The 16,680-nt window shown below is 45.5% G+C and overlaps 1 protein-coding gene across 4 annotated transcripts in view; it reads left to right on the plus strand.

The window, feature by feature from the left end:
• Positions 1 to 16,680, plus strand: part of PTGIS (prostaglandin I2 synthase) — a 65,115-nt gene that overhangs the window by 25,597 nt on the left and 22,838 nt on the right. For all 4 annotated transcript variants that reach the window (XM_082362747.1, XM_082362749.1, XM_082362750.1 and 1 more), the window contains exon 6: positions 11,008 to 11,189. In XM_082362747.1, the coding sequence (XP_082218873.1) occupies positions 11,008 to 11,189 (182 nt within the window). The remainder of the gene's footprint in view (positions 1 to 11,007; positions 11,190 to 16,680) is intronic.

Genomic DNA, 16,680 nt, shown 5'->3' on the forward strand with positions numbered 1-16,680 from the left:
TGATGATGGCCATTCTGACCGGTGTGAGATGATATCTCATTGTAGTTTTGATTTGCATTTCTCTAATGATTAATGATGTTGAGCATTCTTTCATGTGTCTGTAGGCCATCTGTATATCTTCTTTGGAGAAATGTCTATTTAGGTCTTCTGCCCATTTTTGGATTGGGTTGTTCGTTTTTTTGTTATTGAGCTGCATGAGCTGCTTGTAAATCTTGGAGATTAATCCTTTGTCAGTTGCTTCATTTGCAAATATTTTCTCCCATTCTGATGGTTGTCTTTTGGTCTTGTTTATGGTTTCCTTTGCTGTGCAAAAGCTTTTAAGTTTCATTAGGTCCCATTTGTTTATTTGTGTTCTTATTTCCATTTCTCTGGGAGCTGGGTCAAAAAGAATCTTGCTGTGATGTATGTCATAGAGTGTTCTGCCTATGTTTTCCTCTAAGAGTTTGATAGTGTCTGGTCTTACACTTAGGTCTTTAATCCATTTTGAGTTTATTTTTGTGCATGGTGTCAGGGAGTGTTCTAATTTCATACTTTTACATGTATCTGTCCAATTTTCCCAGCACCACTTATTGAAGAGGCTGTCTTTTCTCCACTGTATATGCTTGCCTCCTTTATCAAAGATAAGGTGACCATATGTGCGTGGGTTTATCTCTGGGCTTTCTATCCTGTTCCATTGATCAATATTTCTGTTTTTGTGCCAGTACCAAACTGTCTTGATTATTGTAGCTTTGTAATATAGTCTGAAGTCAGGGAGCCTGATGCCCCCAGCTCCATTTTTCGTTCTCAAGATTGCTTTGGCTATTCGGGGTCTTTTGTGTTTCCATACAAATTGTGAAATTTTTTGTTCTAGTTCTGTGAAAAATGCCAGTGGTAGTTTGATAGGGATTGCATTGAATCTGTAGATTGCTTTGGGTAGTAGAGTCATTTTCACAATGTTGATTCTTCCAATCCAGGAACATGGTATATCTTTCCATCTATTTGTATCATCTTTAATTTCTTTCATCAGTGTCTTATAATTTTCTGCATACAGGTCTTTTGTCTCCTTAGGTAGGTTTATTCCTAGATATTTTATTCTTTTTGTTGCAATGGTAAACGGGAGTGTTTTCTTAATTTCACTTTCAGATTTTTCGTCATTAGTGTATAGAAATGCAAGAGATTTCTGTGCATTAATTTTGTATCCTGCTACTTTACCAAATTCATTGATTAGCTCTAGGAGTTTTCTGGTAGCATCTTTAGGATTCTCTATGTATAGTATCATGTCATCTGCAAAGAGTGACAGCTTTACTTCTTCTTTTCCGATTTGGATTCCTTTTATTTCTTTTTCTTCTCCGATTGCTGTGGCTAACACTTCCAAAACTATGTTGAATAATAGTGGTGAGAGTGGGCAACCTTGTCTTGTTCCTGATCTTAGTGGAAATGGTTTCAGTTTTTCACCATTGAGGACAATGTTGGCTGTGGGTTTGTCATATATGGCCTTTATTATGTTGAGGAAAGTTCCCTCTATGCCTACTTTCTGCAGGGCTTTTATCATAAATGGGTGTTGAATTTTGTCGAAAGCTTTCTCTGCATCTATTGAGATGATCATATGGTTTTTCTCCTTCAATTTGTTAATATGGTGTATCACATTGATTGATTTACGTATATTGAAGAATCCTTGCATTCCTGGGATAAACCCCACTTGATCATGGTGTATGATCCTTTTAATGTGCTGTTGGATTCTGTTTGCTAGTATTTTGTTGAGGATTTTTGCATCTATGTTCATCAGTGATACTGGCCTGTAGTTTTCTTTCTTTGTGACATCTTTGTCTGGTTTTGGTATCAGGGTGATGGTGGCCTCGTAGAATGAGTTTGGCAGTGTTCCTCCCTCTGCAATATTTTGGAAGAGTTTGAGAAGGATAGGTGTTAGCTCTTCTCTAAATGTTTGATAGAATTCACCTGTGAAGCCATCTGGTCCTGGGCTTTTGTTTGTTGGAAGATTTTTAATCACAGTTTCAATTTCAGTGCTTGTGATTGGTCTGTTCATATTTTCTATTTCTTCCTGGTTCAGTCTCGGCAGTTTGTGCATTTCTAAGAATCTGTCCATTTCTTCCAGGTTGTCCATTTTATTGGCGTAGAGTTGCTTGTAGTAATCTCTCATGATCTTTTGTATTTCTGCAGTGTCAGTGGTTACTTCTCCTTTTTCATTTCTAATTCTATTGATTTGAGTCTTCTCCCTTTTTCTCTTGATGAGTCTGGCTAATGGTTTATCAATTTTGTTTATCTTCTCAAAGAACCAGCTTTTAGTTTTATTGATTTTTGCTATTGTTTCCTTCATTTCTTTTTCATTTATTTCTGACCTGATCTTTATGATTTCTTTCCTTCTCCTAGCTTTGGGGTTTTTTTGTTCTTCTTTCTCTAATTGCTTTAGGTGCAAGGTTAGGTTGTTTATTCGAGATGTTTCCTGTTTCTTGAGGTAGCTTGTATCGCTATAAACTTCCCTCTTAGCACTGCTTTTGCTGCGTCCCATAGGTTTTGGGTCGTCGTATCTCCATTGTCATTTGTTTCTAGGTATTTTTTGATTTCCCCTTTGATTTCTTCAGTGATCACTTCGTTATTAAGTAGTGTATTGTGTAGCCTCCATGTGTTTGTATTTTTTACAGATCTTTTCCTGTAATTGATATCTAGTCTCATAGCGTTGTGGTCGGAAAAGATACTTGATACGATTTCAATTTTCTTAAATTTACCAAGGCTTGATTTGTGACCCAAGATATGATCTATCCTGGAGAATGTTCCATGCGCACTTGAGAAAAATGTGTATTCTGTTGTTTTTGGGTGGAATGTCCTATAAATATCAATTAAGTCCATCTTGTTTAATGTATCATTTAAAGCTTGTGTTTCCTTATTTATTTTCATTTTGGATGATCTGTCCATTGGTGAAAGTGGGGTGTTAAAGTCCCCTACTATGATTGTGTTGCTGTCAATTTCCCCTTTTATGGCTGTTAGTATTTGCCTTATGTATTGAGGTGCTCCTATGTTGGGTGCATAAATATTTACAATTGTTATACCTTCCTCTTGGATCGATCCCTTGATCATTATATAGTGTCCTTCTTTGTCTCTTATAATATTCTTTATTTTAAAGTCTATTTTGTCTGATATGAGAATTGCTACTCCAGCTTTCTTTTGATTTCCATCTGCATGGAATATCTTTTTCCATCCCCTCACTTTCAGTCTGTATGTGTCTCTAGGTCTGAAGTGGGACTTTTGTAGACAGCATATATATGGGTCTTGTTTTTGTATCCATTCAGCCAGTCTGTGTCTTTTGGTGGGAGCATTTAATCCATTTACATTCAAGGTAATTATCGATATGTATGTTCCTATTCCCATTTTCTTAAATGTTTTGGGTTTGTTATTGTAGGTGTTTTCCTTCTCTTGTGTTTCTTGCCTAGAGAAGTTCCTTTAGCATTTGTTGTAAAGCTGGTTTGGTGGTGCTGAACTCTCTCAGCTTTTGCTTGTCTGTAAAGGTTTTAATTTCTCCATCACATCTGAATGAGATCCTTGCTGGGTAGAGTAATCTTGGTTGTAGGTTTTTCTCCTTCATCACTTTAAATATATCCTGCCACTCCCTTCTGGCTTGCAGAGTTTCTGCTGAAAGATCAGCTGTTAACCTTATGGGGATTCCCTTGTGTGTTATTTGTTGTTTTTCCCTTGCTGCTTTTAATATGTTTTCTTTATATTTAATTTTTGACAGTTTGATTAATATGTGTCTTGGCGTGTTTCTCCTTGGGTTTATCCTGTATGGGACTCTCTGTGCTTCCTGGACTTGATTAACTATTTCCTTTCCCATATTAGGGAAGTTTTCAACTATAATCTCTTCAAATATTTTCTCAGTCCCTTTCTTTTTCTCTTCTTCTTCTGGGACCCCTATAATTCGAATGTTGGTGCGTTTAATGTCCCAGAGGTCTCTGAGACTGTCCTCAGTTCTTTTCATTCTTTTTTCTTTATCCTGCTCTGCAGTAGTTATTTCCACCATTTTATCTTCCAGGTCACTTATCCTTTCTTCTGCCTCAGTTATTCTGCTATTGATCCCATCTAGAGTATTTTTAATTTCATTTATTGTGTTTTTCATCGTTGCTTGGTTCCTCTTTAGTTCTTCTACGTCCTTGTTAAATGTTTCTTGCATTTTGTCTATTCTGTTTCCAAGATTTTGGATCATCCTTACTATCATTATTCTGAATTCTTTTTCAGGTAGACTACCTATTTCCTCTTCATTTGTTAGGTCTGGTGTGTTTTGACCCTGCTCCTTCATCTGCTGTGTGTTTTTCTGTCGTCTCATTTTGCTTATCTTACTGTGTTTGGGGTCTCCTTTTCACAGGCTGCAGGTTCGTAGTTCCCGTTGTTTTTGGTATCTGTCCCCAGTGGGTAAGGTTGGTTCAGTGGGTTGTGTAGGCTTCCTGGTGGAGGGGACTATTGCCTGTGTTCTGGTGGATGAGGTTGAATCTTGTCTTTCTGGTGGGCACGTCCACGTCTGGTGGTGTGTTTTGGGGTGTCTGTGGCCTTATGATTTTAGGCAGCCTCCCTGCTAATGGATGGGGCTGTGTTCCTGTGTTGCTAGTTGTTTGGCATAGGGTGTCCAGCCCTGTAGCTTGCTGGTCGTTGAGTGAAGCTGGGTCTTGATGTTGAGATGGAGATCTCTGAGAGATTTTTGCCGTTTGGTATTACGTGGAGCTGGTAGGTCTCTTGTGGACCAGTGTCCTGAAGTTGGCTCTCCCACCTCAGAGGCACAGCCCTGATGCCTGGCTGGAGCACCAAGAGCCTTTCATCTACACAGCTCAGAATATAAGGGAGAAAAAAATAGAAAGAAAAAAAGAGGATAAAATAAAATAAAATAAAGCTATTATAATAAAAAATAAGAAAAAAAATTATTAAGAGTAAATGTATTCAGAAAAAAATTTTTTTTAATTTTTAAAAATAGATTTATTAATTTTTTATAGTAAAAAATAAGAAAAAAATTTTTAAGAATAAAATTTATTAAGAAAAAAAATTTTAATTTTTTAAAATAAAAAATATGAAAAAACTTATTAAAAAATTTTTTAATTTCTAAAAATAGAAAATACGGAAAAAATTATTAAGAAAACATATATTAGGAAAAAAAAATTTTTTTAAATAAAAAAAAAAAAATGGACGGACCTAACCCTAGGACTGATGGTGAAAGCAAAGCTATACAGACAAAATCTCACCCAGAAGCATACACATATACACTCACAAAAAAAGGAAAAGGGGAAATTAATATATCCTGCTCCTAAAGTCCACCTTTTGAATTTGGGATGATTCGTTGTCTATTCAGGTATTCAACAGATGCAGGCACATCAAGTTGTTTGTGGAGCTTTAATCCGCTGCTTCTGAGGCTGCTGGGAGAGATTTCCCTTTCTCTTTGTTCGTACAGCTCCCAGCGTTCAGCTTTGGATTTGGACCCGCCTCTGCATGTACGTCGCCTGAGGGCGTCCGTTCCCCGCCCAGACAGAACGGGGTTAAAGGAGCAGCTGCTTCGGGGGCTCTGGCTCACTCAGGCCGGGGGAGGGAGCGGTACGGAGGAGGCGGGGCGAGCCTGCGGCGTCAGAGGCGTCGTGACGTTGCTGCAGCCTGAGGCGCGCCGTGTGTTCTCCGGATCACGGGAGCCTGGCAGTGGCGAGCTGCACCAGCTCCCGGGAGGGGCAGTGTGGAGAGTGACCTGTGCTCGCACACAGGCTTCTTGGTGGCGGCAGCAGCAGCCTTAGCGTTTCCTACCAGTCTCTGGGGTCCGCGCTGATGGCCGCAGCTCGCGCCCGTCTCTGGGGTCCGCGCTGTTAGCCTCGGCTCGCGCCCGCCTCTGGAGTTCGTCTAGGCGGCGCTCTGAATCCCCTCTCCTTGCGCGCCGCGAAACAAAGAGGCAAGAAAAAGTCTCTTGCCTCTTCGGCGGCTGCAGACCTCCTCTCCGGCTCCCTCCCGGCTCGCCGCGGCACGCCAACCCCTTCAGGCTGTGTTCACGCCGCCAACCCCAGTCCTCTCCCTGCAATCCGACCAAAGCCCGCGCCTCAGCTCCCAGCCCCGCCTGCCCCAGCGGGTGAGCAGACAAGCCTCTCGGGGCTGGTGAGCGCTGCTCGGCGCTGAGCCTCTGTGCGGGAATCTCTCCGTTTTTCCCTCTGCGCCCCTGTTGCTGTGGGATCCGCGCTGATAGCCGCGGCTCGCACCCGTCCCTGGATTTCGTTTAGGCAGCGCTCTGAATCCCCTCTCCTTGCGTGCCACGAAACAAAGAGGCAAGAAAAAGTCTCTTGCCTCTTCGGCAGCTGCAGACTTTTTCCCGGACTCCCTCCTGGCTAGCACCAAAGCCCGCGCCTCAGCTCCCAGCCCCCGCCCGCCCCGGCGGGTGAGCAGACAAGCCTCTCGAGCTGGTGAGTGCTGGTTGGCGCCGAGCCTCCGTGCGGGAATCTCTCCGCTTTGCCCTCCGCACCCCTGTGGCTGCGCTCTCCTCCGCGGCTCCGAAGCTTCCCCCCTCTGCCACCCGCAGTCTCTGCCCGCAAAGGGGCTTCCTAGTGCCTGGAAACCTTTCCTCCTTCACGGCTCCCTCCCACTGGCGCAGGTTCCGTCCCTATTCTTTTGTCTCTGTTATTTCTTTTTTCTTTTACCCTACCCAAGTACGTGGGGATTTTCTTGCCTTTTGGGAGGTCTGACGTCTTCTGCCAGCGTTCAGTGGGTGTTCTGTAGGAGCAGTTCCACATGTAGATGTATTTCTACTGTATCTGTGGGAAGGAAGGTGATCTCCGCGTCTTACTCTTCCGCCATCTTGCCCCTACTCCTATATTATTATTTCTTACTTATAGAAATAATACATGAATACATTCTCCTTGGACTAATAATTTACTAACATTCGTTAAGCTTTGTTTAATAATATAGCTAATGTTTTTTAGGCCTGTGATAGGCATCCCTCTTTGGACTTTATATGTTATGCATTCAATCCCTGTATAACCCTATGTGATGAGTACTCTTGCCTCAATTTATAGGTAAGAAAACTGAGGTGTTCAGAGGTGAGGTGCCTTGTTCAAGGTCAGGCACTCTGCTCCAGAGTTTGGGCTGTTAACTTGGCTCCCCTGCCTCTTGTGAAAAAAAAAATCAAATATTACAGAGAAGGCAAATTCTCTTTTGACCACACTCCCTCTACATCTATCACCAAGGTAACCATTGTTATCAATTTGGTGTTATCCTGCTAGAACAGTGCTATCCTGTAGAAATAGAATGCCAGTCATATATGTAATTTTAAATTTTCTAGTAGACGCATTAAAAAAAGGAAGAGGTGAAATCAACTTTATAAAATATAAATCAATTGTATAAAATATAAAAAATATTATATTTTTTCTTTAACCCAGTATATCTAAGATATTAGCATTTCAGCATGTAATTAATATAAAAATTCTTGCGATATTTTACATTTTGTTTCTCATGCTAAGACTTGAAATCTGGGGTGTACTTTTTACTCATAGCACGTCTCAGTTCCAGGCGGCCACAGTTCATGTACTCAGTAAGCACATGTGGCTTGTGGCTTTCTTCCTTGACAGAGCAGTTCTAGACCCTTCTCCACGTGGTAAAAGACAGTATGAGCCCCAATTATACTCTGATCTAAATACACAGCAAACCCTGGTTTTCTCAGTGGGAAAGTTTTTTTGTTTTGTCTTGCTTTTTTTTTTGGTCAAACTAAACATGGAAATAATTAGGACTGGAAATAACGTCTCCTTATTGATTTTGTTGAACATCCCTCCTTAAGCTCACATGTTGTATAAACTAACCGTTTAGAAATGTTGCTTTCTTCCCACGCTCACATTTCAGGAATTGGCTTATTCAGGCTCCACCTTTGACACCTGCGTCTTCCCCATCAGCGGGGTCCCAGGTGGAGTCACCAAACTCAGTTTTTCAGAACCCCTCTTCTTCACTCCCGATCATCTGTTTGAAATACAGAATGAACTTTTTGAATCTGTAAGTCTATGAATCTGTGATCTTTCGCTGGAAATGTTTTACAGGGATAGGGGGTGGTGCCAGATTTTGAATATGTTTCACGTGGTTCAAACATTGAAAATATAAAATGGTAACAGTGAAAAGTCTCCTCTCCCTGCTTGCCATCCCTCCTTCCACCCAATTCCCACTCTCCACAATTGGCTGCTTTTATTAGTTTCTCGTGGATCCTTCCAGAGTTCCTTTATGCAAATACAAGCAAATGTGCTATATTCTTGTTTTTCTCTTTTGCCCACAAGTGCATAGTAAACACACTGATGTGGACACTTTGCCTTTTTCTAACAATGTAGAGTAGCAATAGCCAACTCTTGTGTAAGATTTCGTGTATCCTGCACTGTTCTAAGAGCTCTTCAAATGTTAAGCAGATTTGATCAAATTGCTGCTATATTTTTTTTTTTACTTGTTTTTTTGCCAATCCAATTTTTTATTATACACCACCATCTTTGGCTCATTTGCCAAATGACATTCACATATCTTCCTGTTTTCTTAGTGGTGGTAAAATATGTATAACATAAAATTTACTATTTAAACCATTTTAAGTATAAAATTCAGTGGCAATAAATACCTTCACAATGTTGTGTAGCCATACCGTTATGTATTTCCAGAAGTTTTTCATCATACTGGAAGATCTGTATCCATTAAATAATAACTCCCCATCTCTCCCTCCCTCCACCCCTATTAACCTGTATTCTACTCTCTGTCTATATGAATTTGCCTATTCTGAGTACCTCGTATAAGTGGAATCATGCAATATTTCTCTTTTTGTGTCTGCCTTATTTCACTTAGTATAACGTTCTCAGGATTCTTCCATGTTGTAGCATGTGTCAGAATGTCCTTCTTTTTAAGGCTGGATAATATTCCATTGTATGGATATGCCACCTCTTGTCTACCTATTCATCTGTTGATGGACACGGGTTATTTCGACCTTTTGACTATTGTGAATAATGCTGCTATGAACATGGGTGTATACAAGTATCTGTATGATGTGCAAATATTTTCTCCCATTCTGTCGGTTGTCTTTTCATACTGCATTGCTTTTGAAAGTCATCCTTAAAAGCCGTATTTACAGTGACATTCAAGACCTGCAGTTGTGCTGTCAGACCTTAAAAAATGCCAGTCATTTCTAAATCTGTGTTAAATTACCCCTCCTTTTTTTAAAATTTTAATTTAATTTAATTTAGATTCTTTTCTCTCTTTTTTAAAAATTTTATTTATTTATTTGTTTTTGGCTGCACTGGGTCTTCATTGCTGTGCACAGGCTTTCTCTAGTTGCGGCGAGCAGGGGCTACTCTTCGTTGTGGTGCGCGGGCTTCTCGTTGCGGTGGCTTCCCTTGTTGCGGAGCACGGGCTCAAGGCACGCGGGCTTCATTAGTTGTGGCACGCGGGCTCAGTAGTTGTGACTCACGGGCTCTAGAGTGCAGGCTCAGTAGTTGTGGCGCACAGGCTTAGTTGCTCCGCGGCATGTGGGATCCTCCCAGACCAGGGCTCGAACCCGAGTCCCCTGCACTGGCAGGCGGATTCTTAACCACTGTGCCACCAGGGAAGCCCTTTACCTCCTTTTGTTAACAATCTCATCAGATTGGTCCTGTAAGTAAGCATCTAGAACCAGCCTCAACTGAGGTGGCTTCAGCACCTCCTGCACCCTGCACCCTGCACCCACCTGTTTAAAAGCTCCATGTGCCTGGGCCGCACCCCCAGAGATTCTGATGAGATTGATGGGGGTGGGGTGGGGACCTGAGCAGCCAGAGATTTAAACCTGCCTGGTGATGCTCCAGTACCTGAAAATTTGGGAAAGCGGAAAATCGTGTATTTCAGATGAACAGTTGGCCTCATTGCTTTAAATTGAGAAGTATGTCACCTGAAAAAGTGTCTAGAGGTTGAAGAAAAGCACATGGAGCATATTATTTGAAAACGTAACTAATATACTTCAATAAGTTTTGCCTGCGTTTTACATCCTGTAACGTGCAGCCTGGTTTAGAGCCACTGGGTGGATGGATCTTCCTGAAACACTGCTTTGTGGCTCAAAAAAGTCAATGAGAGAGTTTCTAGTACTTTGGAATTTTGTAGCAATCCAAGCGACTCCCCCTTTTCCAAGGAGTGATTTTGGAAAAACCAAATCGTATATTTGCACATATATATATGTCAATACAGCATCATCTTGTAGCATTGATACAATAAATAAGTAAGCATCTGACTTTATTCCTTCAGTGGTCTGCCTGTGTGGGCCCGGGTGAGGGCTGGACATAAAGAACTTCCTCATTGGTTTTCACTGCTTCACGGTTTTCCAGAATGTAAACACACCATTGTTTATTTAATGGTGTTTTCGAACTGGTGATCCGTGAGCCAATTTAACTTGAGATGCTTTTGTGGCCTGCGCGGTGATTTAAAAATTTCTTACTGAGATGCTAACTTTAAAACACATGAGAAGATTCCCCCTGAACATCTAGATTTCAGTTTCTTCTAGAAACCCAGGCTCCCTGGCTGTGCTGGGCTGGTCGCTGGAGCTGAGTGGAGCCACCCGACCCTCCCGTTGGGCCCCTTCCCGTCCCTCCTCCCTCATTCACTTTACCTGCCTTTCCTGCAGGTAGTTGAGTTTGAGACCCCAGACCAACCTGCCCCCTCTTGGTGGTCAGTTTGGTCGTTACCCCTGAGTGACGCTGTGCTGAGCGTGCTCTCAGGGTCTCCCCGCCCACATGGGCTGGTGTTCCTCGGATCAGACCCCAGGAAGGGAGAATGTGGCTCCCCGTTTCCTGCTCCTCCCCCTGCTGCGCTGAGAAGCCCATTCATTTAGCAAATGTTGATTGAGTACCTCCTCTGGGCCAGGCCAGCATTTAAGGGCCGGGGTCCCTGTCGCCTCTTTCCCACAGGAACTCCCCATGCCCTGGGGTGACACCTGGAAGACCCTTGGCCTAATGGGAGGTCAGGGCTGGGTGACCCTGGGCTGGAGGTGGATCTGTAACCCTCATCCTCTGTGCTCCGTCCCTGCAGGGGATAAGGACCAGGTGTGCAGGGTCAAAGGTCGCCTGTGGAAGCTGTTGTCCCCAGCCAGGCTGGCCACTCGGGCCCACCGGAGCAAATGGCTGGAGAGTTACCTGCTGCACCTGGAGGAGATGGGCGTGTCGGAGGAGATGCAGGCGCGGGCTCTGGTGCTGCAGCTCTGGGCCACACAGGTGGGTGTGTGCAGAAGTGGATGTGAGGTTGTGCATATGAGTGCTTGTGTGTGCGTGTGTGCACTCATGTGCGTGTGTGCCATCAGGCACACTTAGGCACATGCCTGCGAGTACATGTGCATGTGCCTGCATGGGCGCTCACATCTGTGTGCATGTAGGTGTACATGTGTGAGAGTGTGCCACTGTGAGTATGGCTGTGGGTAGGTGCACACACACCCCGCTGTCTGCCCCAGTTCCCTGACTCTCTTAACTGTCAGTCTCATGAACAGGATCATTCATTCGATATATTTTTTTTTAATTTGGAAAAACATCAAACTTACAGAGAAGCTGTATGAATAGTTTAATGAACTCATATATACTTCACCTTGATTCCCCAGTTTTAAACATTTGACCATATTTGCTTTCTCTCTCTCTCCTACTGTGCGTATCTTATTGAACCATTTGCAATTTAGTTGCAGACATCAGGATTCTTTGCCCCTAATTACTTCAGCGTGCATCTCCTAGGAGCAAGAATATTCCCTTACATCAACATCTGATCAGCTCAGTGATCAAATTCAGGACAGTTAACCCAGATACAGGATCATTATCTAATATACAGCCCACATTCCAATTTTGCCAGTTGTCTTAATAATATTCTTTATGGCTCATCTAGGTCCAGCATCCAACTCAGGATCACACACTGCATTTAGTCATTCTGCCTTTTTAGTTTTCTTTGATATGGAACAGTTTTGGTGCCTTTTGTTGTTTCTCACAACCTTGAGATTACTGAAATATGCAGACCAGTTATCTTGAAGACTCATTTAAAAGTTCCACTGAGTACTTACCATGGACCACAAAGACCCTGCTTTGTGTTGCTTTTGTTTCAGCCAGGGGCAGGGTGGGGCAGACATCAGGGAAAGAGATACAGGGTGATTTTAGATGCTGATATGCAGGATATAAAACAGGGTCATGACTAGATAGGTCCTGGGGGTCTACTCTGGCCAGGGTGGCCTCTCTGAGGAGGAGATGACTGAGCTGAACCCTGGATGATAAGAAAGATCTAGATTTGGGGACGTGGGGGAAGATGTGGGGACAGAGTATTCCAGGAAGGGGAAACAGCATGTGCAAAGGCCCTGGGGTTGGATCATGCCAAGTGTTTGGGCAACAGCAAGGAGTTGAGTGTGGCCGAAGCAGAGTGAGGAGGGGTGGTGGGAATGAGGGCAGAGATCATGGAGGGCCCTGTGAGTCCTAGTAACTAAGGACTTGAGATTTTGTTCTGGGTGAGGTGGGAGCCCTGGCAGGGTTCTGAGCAGAGAAGGGACAGGATCTGAGAGGCAGGGACACCAGTGAGGAGACAGTGGTGGCAGGACCAGGTGGTGGCCATGGAGATGAGGAAGAAGTGGATAGATTCTGGAAACCAAGGGAAGACAGGGCCAGTGAAGCTGGTAAGGGACTAGATATTGGAGTGAGAGAAAGCAGGGCTGAGGATGCTGCATCCCCAGGCCTGGCTGCTGCCCTCGCCCCAACCCTGAACCCCCCCTTTCTTTGGGCCCCACCTCGGCAGTGACAGTTACACAGGCTGACATTGCTGGGTAATTCCTCTCCCATTGACTTACGACTTATTTTTAGTTTTTTCCCAGAGCCATTAACTGTCCTTGCAGGCAGAGGCTGGGAAGGGTTGGGGGCTGGGTTTAATCAGCAGTTGGGGCCCCATTAGTGTCTAATAACATATTTATGGGCAGTGACTTGGGATTCCAAACTGTCCCCAGAATCCCCTATGGAAATGACCTCTGTCAGCAGAACTGGATGCTGGCCTGGGGGCTTGAGTGGCAGCAAGCCCGGCAAACAGCCTTTGTCGGGGCCAGGAGAACCGGGCAAGAGTTGGGGTCAGGGTGTCCTCTGAGACTGAGTTGTTGGCAGCGTCCAGAATTCAGGCAGGTGGAAGACCCTTCAAGATCTCGAGTCTTTTGAGAGTAAGGCCAAGAGGCTGGGTCGCCCAGTGGTTTGGGGCACAGGCTCTGTGAACAACCTGCCTGAACTTGGATCCTGACTTTGCCACTTCTTGGCAAGTCAGTCCCTTCTTAGTGCCTCGCTTTACTCCTCTGTAAGATAGAGACGGCAGGACCTTCCTCAAGGCGTTGTGGGGAGGGTGAAAGGAAGCAACCCATGTAAAATCCTGTAACTGTGCTTGGCAGGTAACTAGCGCTCAATAAACATATCCAAGAAATACTTAGTGAGGGCCCACTGTGTGCCAGGCACCATTCTAGAAGCTGGGAAGAGAGCAGTGAGCAGAACAAAGACCCCTGCCCTTAAGGAGCTGACATTCTGGTGGGAGGAGACAGACAATTACTAAACACGTAAGTCTGTAAAATGTATTACAGATAATAAGTTCTATGGAGAATGGATAAAGCAGGGAAAGGGAATGGTGGCAGGAGCGAGGAGGGGCTGCTTTTTTGAGTGGTCAAGGAAGGCCTCACCAAGAGGGTGACATCTGAGCAGAACCTCAAAGCAAGTGAGAGAGTGAGCCATGTAGATGTGTAGGATAGGGGAGGGGGTGGGCAGCAAGTGCAAGGGCCCTGAGGTGGGGATGAGGGTGATGCGGCAGGGAGGTAGCAGGTGCCAGACCATGCAGGACCCTGTAGGTCATGGAGAGCACCTTTGGCTTTTCCTCTGAAATGGAAACCCTTTAAAGGCTCTGAGCAGAGGAGTGACATGGCCTGCCTTCTGCTTTAGAAGGGTCATTCTGGCTACATTGCTGAGAATAGACTGTAGTGGGGGCAGTGGAGGCAAGGAGACCAGGGAGGAGGCCACAGCAATATCCAGGCAAGAGAGGATGGTGCTGGACCAGAGGGCAGAAGGGAGAGTGATTGGCTTCTGGACATATTTCCAGATAGAGTCAACAGGCTTTGCTCTTGGATGGGACATTAGGAGAAGATGTCAACCAGGATGACTCCAGGCTTGGGTGTGAGCAGCAGGAAGGCTGAAGTTGAAGAAGATGGTGGAAGGAGTGACTTTTGGGGGAGAAAGTCGGGGGTTTGTTTGGGGCATGTTGAGTTCTAGGTGGAGAGCGGGTAGGTAGGAGTGCCTGAAGAAAAGAAGAGTCTGGAGTCCAGGGTTAAGGTCCAGGCTGGACATGTTGGGGGGTTGACAGTGCAGAGATGGTTGTTCAAGGGTGGATGGAGAAGCGGGCCAAGCCCTGGGCCTCTCCAGTATGGGGGTGGGAAAGATGAGGAGAGCCAGCAAGGGAGACTGAGGAGCCACCAGGGAGGGGAACTGGGAGGAAGCGCCACCCAGAGGCTGGCTGCGGAAAGTGTTCCAAGGGGTTGAGAAATGGTAGCTGGGATTGCTGTTGTCAGATCCGAGTGAGGAATAATCATTTCAAAAAATATTATTGAGCGCTTACCCCGTGCCAGTCACCCGGTTGAGCACTTTACAAACATCATCTCACAGGATCCTCGAAAAGGCTCCATGAGTCCAGAACCCCAGACCTGGGGTCTAGGCTGATGGAGGGGTCAAGGGGGCTCCAGCATCCAGGGGCTAGAGGAGGGCCTGGTGGGCTGAGATCCAAGGTCCAGGCAGGGGAAGAGGCTGGCTCTTAGGGGACGTGGGTTGGGTTGGGGTGGGCTGACTGGGCGGAGGGAGGAGAGCTCCCAAAGGCCTGCCCCTGCAGGCCCATCATGGTCCGAGCTGCTCTCCTAGCTCTGAGCTGTCAGGCAATGGGCGGCTCTGCTGACCACGGTAATGCTGGGACTGACACCGCTAACTGTTGTGGCCCCATCACTCAAGTTTCATTCTTCTCTTCCTTCTCCATATCTGCCTTGGCCTCAGCAGCCATGGCTGCAGGAACTCCTGGGTGGTCCTGAGTCGGGGGAGGCGGACTGTGGGAGCCGCATGGGCACAGGGTTTGCAGATGCTCAGCTGCTCAGTGGAGATAATGATTGCGATCGTGATCGTGGAGGCACTGCAACGTGAGGATGAAAAGCAAAGGCAGTGTTTTGAGTCAGACAGACTTGGGTGGAATCCCAGCTCTGCCACTGACTAGTTGTGTGACCTTGAATAGATCACTTCACTTTTCTGGGCTTCAGTTTCACCATCCAAAAAGAGGAGGTAATAAGAATAATAGCTGTGCACAGAATCGGGTTTTTCCCCTTCAGTAGTTTCATTTTGAGATAATTTTAGGTTATAGAAGAGTTGCAAAGATAGTACAGAGAGTTCCCAAATACCCTTCACCCAGCTCCCCCCAGTGTTAACCTCTTACAGAACCACTGTGCAGGTGGGAAAACTAAGAAATCAGCGTTGGTACATTACTATTAATTGAAAGTCCATACTTTATCCAGATTTCCCCAGTTTTTCCACTACTGTCCCTTTTCTCTTCCAGGATCCAATCCAGGATCTACTTTGCACTTAGAGTGTTTTTTTATTCCCTTAGAAAAAAATTTTAATCACAAAAAAATGAAAATAAATGTAATCTGTGATCTCCCACCCCTCACCTCTGTGTTCTCTCGCACCTCACATGGGCTTTCCCAGGTGGTGGCAGCAAAGGCCACCAGCAGCTCTTGGCAACTTGGCAGTCCCCATGGAGGAGGGATTCTTTCTCCCGTGAATTCCAGCACAAACCCCAAGTCTGATACCCACTGGCCCAGCCCAGGTTACCTGTCCCCTCTGAGTCCGTCACTGACTGAGTGGCCCAGGCTGGGGTCACATGGTCACACCTGAGGTCTGGAGGGGGTGGTTTCACCCCAGACAATCCACTGGACTTCACATGAAGTGGAGGTAGTTCTCCGAAGGAAAATGGGCTGCTGTTACCCAAAGGCAGGGGAGTGGTGCAGGGCTGCAGGTGTCCCCACTCCAGTTGACTGACAGTGCGGAGAGGAGACCACAAGGTGGCGCACGTGAGCCGCTGAGCACCGGGTCTGGCTCACAGTGAGCGCCCCCTGGAGGTCAGGTACCGTCGTTCACAGAAAAGGTAGAACAGAGCACAGGCGCGGCTGGGTGGTGGACTTTGGCTGCAGTGGGAAGGAGGGAGATTAGACCAGAAGTGTCCTCTTGGGTAAACTGAGGCAAGGTCCTGCGGGAGAACACTCAGCTTCCAGGGTAGTGGACTAAAGATCTCATGGTTGTGTGATCATACACACATGCACGCTCACACATCGGTGCAGCTGGGCGGAAAACAGTCTTCATCACCTCCCTAACTTGCCACAGCTTCTTCCTGAAAGCAGAGTTAACCGAGCAGCCTTGTTTCCCACTCCTGCTTTGTAATTAATGAGTGGTGGCCCCCATCTGACCATCTGGGCAGGTAAAATGGCCTTGGCACTGAGTTAACCCAAAGCTGAATTATTTATCGCCTGCATTCCCCTGGCTGCTCAAGTGATGGACAGCAAGTGACCTTGCTTGTTTCAGCCGGACCTGAGGCGCTGGAGGAAATCTCAGAGAGAGTCCAAGGCCTCCATCGGTTCTCGAACCCGAGGGAGGGGCTGGTGAGAGAGGGAGACCACTTCTGAACACCTACTGT

Source organism: Balaenoptera borealis (genome assembly GCF_965194805.1).
Source record: "Balaenoptera borealis genome assembly, chromosome: 16".
NCBI classification, from domain to species: Eukaryota; Metazoa; Chordata; class Mammalia; order Artiodactyla; family Balaenopteridae; genus Balaenoptera; species Balaenoptera borealis.